The sequence below is a fragment of the Cetorhinus maximus genome, chromosome 21 (assembly GCF_964194155.1).
Source record: "Cetorhinus maximus chromosome 21, sCetMax3.hap1.1, whole genome shotgun sequence".
NCBI lineage: Eukaryota > Metazoa > Chordata > Chondrichthyes > Lamniformes > Cetorhinidae > Cetorhinus > Cetorhinus maximus.
In genome coordinates this window covers 27,866,195-27,876,363 of record NC_135899.1, presented here as the reverse complement: position 1 = coordinate 27,876,363, position 10,169 = coordinate 27,866,195, and the positions used below count along the sequence as shown (strand labels likewise).

The 10,169-nt window shown below is 43.3% G+C and overlaps 1 protein-coding gene across 1 annotated transcript; it reads left to right on the top strand.

Annotated features, from left to right (window-relative positions):
- Positions 1 to 917: 917 nt before the first annotated feature.
- LOC144695381 (putative G-protein coupled receptor 139) lies at positions 918 to 8,615 on the top strand. The gene is made up of 2 exons (XM_078566275.1): positions 918 to 1,110; positions 7,705 to 8,615. Exons 1-2 carry the CDS (start codon positions 1,047 to 1,049, stop codon positions 8,613 to 8,615), a joined length of 975 nt encoding a protein of 324 aa, XP_078422401.1. The 5' UTR covers positions 918 to 1,046.
- Positions 8,616 to 10,169: the final 1,554 nt, after the last annotated feature.

The following is a 10,169-nucleotide window of genomic DNA, read 5'->3' as shown; positions in this document are numbered from 1 at the left end:
CTCTCCACTTGCCTGGATGAATGAAACTCCAACAACACTCAAGAAGCTTGAAACCATCCAGGACAAAGCAGCCTGCTTGGCCTGGATCCCATCCACCGCCTTAAACATTCAAGCCCTCCACCACCGACACACAGTGGCAACAGTGTGTACCCATATACAAGATGAACTGCAGGAGCTCACCAATGTTCTTTCGACAGAACCTTCCAAACCCACCACCTCGGTCATCTAGGACAAGGGTAGCAGGCGCATGGGAAATCCACCACCTGCAAGTTTCCCTCCAAGCCACACAGATTTGAAACTATATCGCCATTTCTTGACTGTCGCTGGGTCAAAACCCTGGAACTCCCTTCCTAACAGCACTGTGGGTGTACCTACACCACATGGACTGCAGTGGTTCAAGAAGGCAGCTCACCACCACCTTCTCAAGGGCAATTAGGCATGGGCAATAAATGCTGGCTTAGCCAATGACTCACACTTCCCATGAAAGAATGAAAGAAAAACAAATGAGTTTCAGTCTCTATATTCGTTTGAGAGTCCTTATTTTGAGGATCCTAAGTCAGAAAGGCCCACTTAATTATTGAACAGGATGGTCACAGTTAAAGAGGGCAGCCATACCCCAGAGTGCAGTAGAGCAGCCCTGCGAAGGCAGATCAAATTTGTAATGTAATTACTGAATGGACACAGCAGAGTGAAGTGATCACTGAAACTGTGTGAGATCTAGAGATGGGCCCGATGGTGTTTGAATGATCAACACCATTGCTGGGAGAATACAGCTTCCAATTTTCAATAGTTAATTAATGTGGTCAAAATTGTTCAGTCTCTAGGGTTTTGCAATTCAATCTCAGTTCTAAATATATCCTATTACATCAGGGAGTTAACTCGACTGTCGCAATCTGTTTGCTTGTTTTTTTTGAAGTAGAGAAACAAAGTTGAATGATGTTGCATGCATGAGGTCCTCATGGAGATCCCACAGAATATAAACTAAAGGCTCTGACAATGTATCACCTCAGAGTTTAATTCAGAGAGATTGTCTCACATAGGAAAGTATGGCAACAGTTCACAGTATCACAAAAATATACTATGTGATCCTTGCAGCCATTGGTGTCCCTGGTAAGTGACTATGATCATTGAAGTTCAATAAATCTGTGCGATAGCTGGTCTCTGGCTTTACTCTGTGACTGATAATGTTACATGTTGATTTAGTGGTCACTGTGAAACAGACAACCGACCTGTGATAACATTTTATTATGTCAAATGCCCTGAATCACCTTGTGTGTTTTTATTCTATTACCTCAACTAAAAATAAAGATGTTTGTAACTCTCAGAGTTGCTGAATTATCAAGTATTTTCCTTTAGCAATTTCCGTCTGGGATTGGTTTGCACAGCAATTAACACCGGCTGTGGCCATAACAGGGCCACTAACCGGAGTGGAACTTCTGACCTTGCTGACCATGTATTAATAGGAGTATCTGTCACTGTAGAATTGTATTGAGTGTGAGTCACTAACTGGAGTGGAACTCCTGACATCAGTGAGTGTTGTTGTGTACAGCTGAATCCGACCTCAGTACAGTCAACTCTCAAGGAGAAGCTATTACTGGGAGTATTTGTCACTGTAGTATTGCACTGAGTGTGGGTCACTAACCGGAGTGGAGCTCCTGACTACAGTGACCATATATTAATGGGAGTGCCTGTCACTGTAGAATTGTACTGAGTGTGGGTCACTAACCGGAGTGGAGCTCCTGACTACAGTGACCATATATTAATGGGAGTGTCTGTCACTGTAGAATTGTACTGAGTGTGGGTCACTAACCGGAGTGGAGCTCCTGACTACAGTGACCATATATTAATGGGAGTGTCTGTCACTGTAGAATTGTACTGAGTGTGGGTCACTAACCGGAGTGGAGCTCCTGACTACAGTGACCATATATTAATGGGAGTGTCTGTCACTGTAGAATTGTACTGAGTGTGGGTCACTAACCGGAGTGGAGCTCCTGACTACAGTGACCATATATTAATGGGAGTGTCTGTCACTGTAGAATTGTACTGAGTGTGGGTCACTAACCGGAGTGGAGCTCCTGACTACAGTGACCATATATTAATGGAAGTGTCTGTCACTGTAGAATTGTACTGAGTGTGGGTCACTAACCGGAGTGGAGCTCCTGACTACAGTGACCATATATTAATGGAAGTGTCTGTCACTGTAGAATTGTACTGAGTGTGGGTCACTAACCGGAGTGGAGCTCCTGACTACAGTGACCATATATTAATGGAAGTATCTGTCACTGTAGAATTGTACTGAGTGTGGGGGCAAGAGTTTGATAGGAGTTAGATTGTCTAGGGCTTTGGAAACATGAAAAGGATAGAGGTGTTAAGTTGAGGTGTAAGTAAATAGGCTAGATCGAACATTTGCATTTTTTGATAAGTTGAGAATTTATTCGAATATCACAAGGGAGCCAGGGGTGTAAGGGAAATATTTGCATCTTGCAGGAATTTATAGGCAAACAAGTGGTGGGGATATGATTATTGAATCGTCCACTTGTGTAAATGATTAATGTTTGACAGACAAGTAATGATCTATGATAACAGAGTCTCGCTGACCATGTATTAATGGGAGTATCTGTCACTGTAGAATTGTATTGCGTGTGGGTCACTAACTGGAGTGGAACTCCTGACCTCGGTGACCATGTATTAATGGTAGTATCTGTCACTGTAGAATTGTACTGAGTATGGGTCACTAACCGGAGTGGAACAAATTAGTTCTGTTTTTTAAATTACTTTTTGAAGTGACAGATCTCTTCACTCCTTGGAGCTTTCTTGGCATTTAATGACGTAATTGGTGATGGATGTGAGTGAGTGTAGAAAGTGAAATGTATTGATAGTGTTCTGACTCCTACTGAACTGCCTCAACAGAAACAGATGCTAACTATTCACTGACAAGTAAACAACAGGACAACAATATTGTTGTATTCAAATACTTTGAATAAGCCGACTCTTGCTCTGTGTATAATTAATGTAAACAAAAACCCTTTGGTCTGTCTGCAAGCATGACCCAGACCTCCCTGTCGCTTGCCATTTCAACACTCCACCCTGCTCTCATGCCCACATGTCCATCCTTGGCCTGCTGCATTGTTCCAGGGAAGCTCAATGCAAACTGGAGGAACAGCACCGCATCTTCCAACTAGGCACTTTACAGCCTTCCGGACTGAATATTGAGTTCAACAATTTTAGATCATGAACTCTCTCCTCCATCCCCAGCCCCTTTCTGATCCCCTTTTTTACATAGATTTTTCTTTTCCCACCTATTTCCATTATTTTTAAATGTATTTCCATCCAATGTTTTATCTCTACCTTTTAGCCTATTTTGATCCCTTCCCCCCACCCCACCCCCACTAGGGCTATCTGTACCTTGCTCGTCCTGTTTTCTACCCTTAATGTCACCTATTAGCACATTCCTTAGATAATATCACCACCTTCAACACCTCTTTGTCCTTTTGTCTATGACACCTTTTGGCTATCTCCACCCATCACTGGCCCTCTATCCAGCTCTACCTGTCCCACCCACCCCCTTAAACCAGCTTATATTTCAACTCTTTTCTATTTTTCCTTAGTTCTGTTGAAGAGTCATACGGACTCGAAACGTTAACTGTGCTCCTCTCTGCACAGACCTGCTGAGTTTTTCCAGGTATTTTTATTTTTGTTTTGGATTTCCAGCATCCACAGTTTTTTGCTTTTATTTTTTAAAAAAAGGAGTTGTTTTGTGGCTGATTAATCACATTACTCCAAAACGGTCCAAAGAATCTGTGGGTCATGAGTGTTGTCTTTTTATGGTCTGTCTATTACAGGGTCTGAATATTGGATTGGGATTATTGAATTGTCCACTTGTGTGAATGATTAATGTTTGACAGACGAGTAATGATCTATGAGTCAGAGTCTCAACACAAGTAACCTACACTGACCTCTGGTCTTAGCTCAGTGAGGTGTATCCCCTGGAGGTGAGAGTGGCTGCCCTTCATGTCAAGGCAGCGTTTGACCAAGTGTAGCATCAAGGAGCCCTAGCAAAACTGGAGTCAATGGGAATCCGGAGAAAACTCTGCTGTTTGGAGTCATACCGAGCACAAAGGAAGGTGGTATGGTTGTTGGAGGTCAATCATCTCAGCTGCTTCATCAATGACCTTCCTTCCATCATAAGGACAGAAGTGGGGATGTTCGCTGATGATTGTACAATACTCAGCAGCATTCGCAACTCCTCAGTTACTGAAGCAGTCCATGTCCACATACAGCAAAACCTGGACAATATCCAGGCTTGGGCTGACAAGTGGCAAGTAACATTCGCGCCACACAAGTGCCAGGCAATGACCATCTCGAAGGAGAAAGAATCTGAACATTGCCCCTTTACATTCAATGGCATGAGCATTGTTGAATCCCCCACTATCAACACCCCGGGGGTTACCATTGACCAGAAACTGAACTGGGCTAGTATAGCACAGTGGCGCCAAGAGCAGCTAAGAGGCTAGAAATCCTGCGGCAAGTAAGTCACCTCCTGACTCCCCAACACCTGTCCACCATCTACAAGGCACAAGCCAGGAGTGTGATGGAATACTCTCCGCTTGCCTGGATCAATTCAGTTCCAACAGCACTCGAGAAGTTGGACACTATCCAGGACAAAGCCGCCACTTGATTGGCACCACATCCATAAACATTCACTCCCTCCACCACCGACGCACAGTAGCAGCAGTGTATACCATTTACAAGATGCACTGCAAGAATTCACCAAGCCTCCTTAGACAGCATCTTCCAAACCCACAACCTCTACCACCTAGACTGAAAAGGGCAGCAGACACATGGGAATACCACCACCTGGAAGTTCCCCTCCAAGTCACTCACCATCCTGACTTGGAAATATATCGCTGTTCCTTCACTGTCACTGGGTCAAAATCCTGGAACTCTCTTCCTAATAGCACTGTGGGTGTACCTACATCACATGGACTGCTGCAGTTCAAGGGGTGGCTTACCAGCACCTTCTCAAGGGCAATTAGGGATGGGCAATAAATGCTGGCCCAGCCAGCAACGCCCACATCCCATGAGAAAAAACTGAAGAACAGAGATATGGATTTTCATGAAACAGAAATCAATCCTGGGGCAATAAATATTAACATTATTAAACTGTTGATAATGACGTAAATAATGCACTGCTTCAATAAGTAAACCATTTCAGTGTCTGTAGTGCTTTGAAAGAACTGATGGTAACTGATAAGTTAGAGTTAAAAGTGGACATTTTGTCGGGGTAGGAGGGGTGCGGGTTGGGCTCTCATTGTATAATTTCTTGTGCACCTATAAAGAGACACTTGCGGGCGGTCGAGGGGGTCCAGCCTGACTGTCTGCACCTCTACCATGGCTATGTTCACGACCAGGTGGCCCTGGAGAGAGAGCACACGGTGTCCACCGGTACACGAGAAGCCATCTGCGATTGGTGGGCACCATGGCGGGGGGGCGGCATCATTACCCTAGGAAATGATTTAATATTGTAAGCTTCCTTTCACATTTGTCGCTTTATTTACAGTGCCCCACCAGGGCTGTCGCCCCCTCCAAGCTTCACCCCCTCCGAGCTGTCAGCCACTCTGATTTATTGATTTTTAGTTTAATTTGTTGATTTTTGTTTTGCTTAAAAGGTTATAAAGCGACACTCGTGACGCTGGGTGCTGCAGGGGCTGGAGTGCATTATCAGCTCTGGAAGTAACATTTGAATTTAATTTGTTAAGTTTCCGTTAAAACTTGTGTTTTCTTGTTGCAGTGCCCCTTTAAGAGGTTTAGTCAGCTGGTTTATTTGTCTAAAAGAATATAAAGATAAACTTCCTGACACTTGAGCAGCTTATGGTTTGAGCAGCTATACATTTGTCATGTCTCACCATGTGAACATATCTGAAAACTGAGCGACGATTGACTTCCCATCTCCCCCTTCACCCACTGACTATAAAAAATTTAACACTGATGCCTGCGATTAATACCCAAGTTACATAGAAGCACATTGAGTTTACAGCACAGAAACAGACCATTTGGTCCCAATAGTTTCTGTCAGCATTTGTGCTCCACATGACCCTTCTCCCATCCCTGTTCATCTCACTCGACCAGCATGACCACCTACTGTTTTCTACCTCATGTCCTTAACTCGTTTCGCTTTAAACAAATCTGTGCCGTCCCCCTTAACTGCTCCAAGATGCAGTGAATTCCCACATTCTAACCATTCTCTGATTAAAGACGTTTCTCCTGAATGTCTCCTTGCATTTATGAGTGATGACCTTATGTTGGTGATCTTTAATTACAGAGCCCCCACCGACTGGGACCACTTTATGTCGACCGCATCAAAACCATTTATAATTTCAGCAGCTTCTGTTAGGTCTGCCCTGAGCCTTCTCCTTCCTAAAGAAAAGAGCGCAGACCTGTTCCTTCTGACTGGACAGTTATAATCTCTCAGTTCCCATATCAGCTTTGTAAAAATATTTTTGCACATTTCTTTGGTGCCTCGGAACTCTTTCTGTAATATGGAGACCAAAACTGTACACAGTGCGTCAATTATATTTTAACCAAAGTTCTGTGTATGTTTAATGGTGTGAGATGGTGGTGCAGTGGTAATGTCCCTGGACTGGCAATCGAGTAGGCCCAGGCTCTGTGGACACAGGTTGAAATCCCACTACAGGACTCCGATGACATTGGTTATTTTCTTGCAAAGTGCCCTGATGAGGGCAAGACAAAAAGCTTCAAGAAAATAAAATTGTCACTGGACTGGTTACCCACAGACCCAGGGTGTTGCTCTAGGGGCCATGGGTTCAAATCCCACCATGGTAGATAGGGAGGGGGCAATTATCATGGGAAAGCTGAAAAGCCAGATTTCCCCATGTGCTATGGTGTTTTTGAAAAATAAATAACCATTCTAATTTGATTACAAGGGAAGGAACAGATCCTTTACTCAGTGAAAGGACAGAATTCAGAGCAGTGAAATTTAGTTTGTTAGGAACAGCCTTACACACAATTATGTGATACTAGTAGAAATTCCAAAAACAAGTTGACACCCGAGTGAAATTCCCTGCAAAATTATGCAAAGAAAATACACTTCCTTAGAGATGCCAGTCCAGGGATTATCATTAATCTGTCTGCAGTGTGCTGCTTTAATCCTTGACAGGCTCCCAGTCCACAAATCAGCCTGATTGGCAGGTTTGACCTGGAGCAGTCTGCAAGAGCAGCTCAGCGCAAACCCCACATGGGTAGGGGTCGGGGCTGTCTGATTCTTCAGGGTTTGAGCCCTGACCACAGGACTCTTTCTGCGAGAGAGGGTGGGGTTGGGGCCCATGGAGCCTTAAACGTCCTGATCCACCAGCATTGCTGTGAAGGCACTTACCTTCTTGAAGGTGTCCTCATCTGTATTTCAACTGTGGCATTGCCCAAGGCCTGGAGGCCACAATCAGTTAAACCTGCAAGAAATCTGAAATTGTAAGCTTTCGGCCTCATGAAAATATTGAAGTGGATTGAGTGCTCACCACCTGTCCCGGCTCTGTTAAACCCAGAAGTGGGCAAGGTTAGGTTGGGTTCGGGATAATGTGTTTTTTGACATTTTAACCCTGACATGACCTCAACTTTCTGAAGAGGAGAATGTTTGATCAGTAAGTTCCAGTCTCTTATCTTTTCTCTCTCCCTCTCTCTCACATGCAGTTAATTTAGTGGCGATTGTGATCCTGTCCCGGGGAAAGTGCGGCCTCTCCACCTGCACCACTCGCTACCTGGTGGCCATGGCAACGGCAGACCTACTGGTCACGATCACTGGAGTCATACTGTGGCAGATCGGTTTTCATTATTTCCCAGTATCTTTCCTGGACATCACCCATGTGTGTCGTATTACAATTTACCTGCTTTATGCAACCTCAGAATGTTCTGTCTGGTTCACTGTCACTTTCTCCTTTGATCGTTTTGTGGCCATTTGTTGCCAGAAGCTGAGAACAAAATATTGCACCGAGAAAACTGCGACTGTGGTTCTATCAACAACCTGCATTCTGCTCTGTTTAAAAAACATTCCTTTCTACTTTACATTTGAACCTGAAGAGATAATTGACAATGTTCCCTGGTTCTGTAATTTCAAGCCAAGCTACTATACTGATCCCGGATGGGTGGGATTTGACTGGTTTGATAAGGTTTTAACCCCATTGCTCCCGTATGCTTTAATTCTGTTGCTCAACGCTCTGACAGTCAGATACATTTTAGTGACCAGTCGCGTCCGTAAAGAACTGAGGGGTCAGAGCACGGGAGAGAATCACAGTGACCCAGAGATGGAGAGCAGAAGGAAGTCTATGATTTTACTCTTCACCATATCCGTCAGCTTCATACTTTTGTGGTTTTTATATGTTTTAGATTTCTTATATTTTCACATTACAGGAATTAATCCCAAAGATTACAATGATCCTATATTTAGCTTTCGAGAAGTTAGGTTTATGCTTGTAGATTTAAATTGTTGCACGAACACATTTATTTACGGGGTGACTCAATCCAAGTTCAGGGAGCAGATCAAGAGAGCGGTGAAATATCCGGTTACATCAATTATTCGATTAATTAATAAACAAAACAACTGAGAGCAGCCCAGAAGCAGGTCCCAGTGATTCCAGTTCATGAATCTAATATTTATTCCAACAGGATAACAGTTTCCTGATCAGATATATTGCACTGTATGTCATGCAAACTCACGAATGGGCCTAAGGCTGTCACTTTTCTCCCTGGAAAGTGCCCAGTCTACCTCAGGTTACCCTGGAAGGGCGAGGTATCTCAAACATTTGAGCAACAGGTGAAGCTAGCTGCTTCACGCTGCTACCATGCAGCAGCAACATGAGTGTTATTGTCCACTAACAGGATGCTGCCGACAAGCCAAAAAGAAGTTTTGCCTATCGCACAAATGAGTAATGTGAGATATGAATTTCAGTGCCACTGTAATTCTAGGTATGTAGGCCGTATGTCCCAAAGAATGGCAGGTCATATCAAACAGTATGTTATTTGCCTGTAGTTTTAACCATCCTGTCTATATCAGTTTGAAGTTCTACAATACCCTCCTCATGGTTCACAATACCTCCAAGTTTTGTTTCATCTGAAAATTTTGGAATTGTGCCCTGGACAATGTCCAGGTAATTAAGATATATCTGAAAGACCAAGCGTCCTAATACCAATCTCCGGGAATATCCACTACAAACCTTCCTCCAGTCTGAAAAGAAAACTGTTCACCATTGCACTTTGCTTCTTGTCACTCAACCAATCCCATATCCTTGTTATTACTGTCCCTTTTCTTCATGAGTTCTATCTTTGTTTGCAAGTCTGTTCCTAGTCACTTTATCAAGTGCCTTTTGAAAGTCCATGTACACCACGTTGACAGCATTACCCTCATCAACCCTCTTTGTTATCTCATAAAAACACTTAAGCAACTTATTTAAACATTATTTCCCCTTAACAATTGCATATTGGCTCTCATTAATGAACACACATTTTCCCAAGAGACTATTAATTTTGTCCTGAATTATTGTTTCTAAAAGCATCCCCACCATTGAGGTTAAACTGACTGGCATTTAGTTGCTGGTCTTATCTTTACACTCTTTTTTGAACAAGGGTGTAAAATTCACAATTTTCAGGTTCTCTGGCACCACTCCTGTGTCTAAGGAAATTGGGAAATTACGTTCAGTCCCTCTGCAATTCCCACTCTCACTTCCATCAGTACCCTTGGATGCATTCCATCCAGTCCTAGTGCCTACCATCTTTAAGTACGAACATCCTTTCCAATTTCTCCTCCTGATCTATTTTAAATCCTTCAAGTGTCTGAACTACCTCCTCATTCACCATGACCTGGACGGATCTTCTTCATTGCCAAAGACAGATGCAAAGTATTCATTTAGTAGCTTAGCCACGATTCCGTGAAAAAAAATCCCCTCTTTGGTCCCTAATCAGCTCCAATCCTCCCTTTTCCACCCTTTAATTATTTATATGCCGATAGAAGACATTTTGGATTGTGTTCCCATACTCTCTTTGCTCCTTGTTTTTTTATTTATTCCCTTGTGAACCTTCTATATTTGGCATGGTTCTCAATTGCATTATCCGTCATAAGCACATTCCATCTTTTTCATCTTAATCTCAATGTCTTTTGTCAT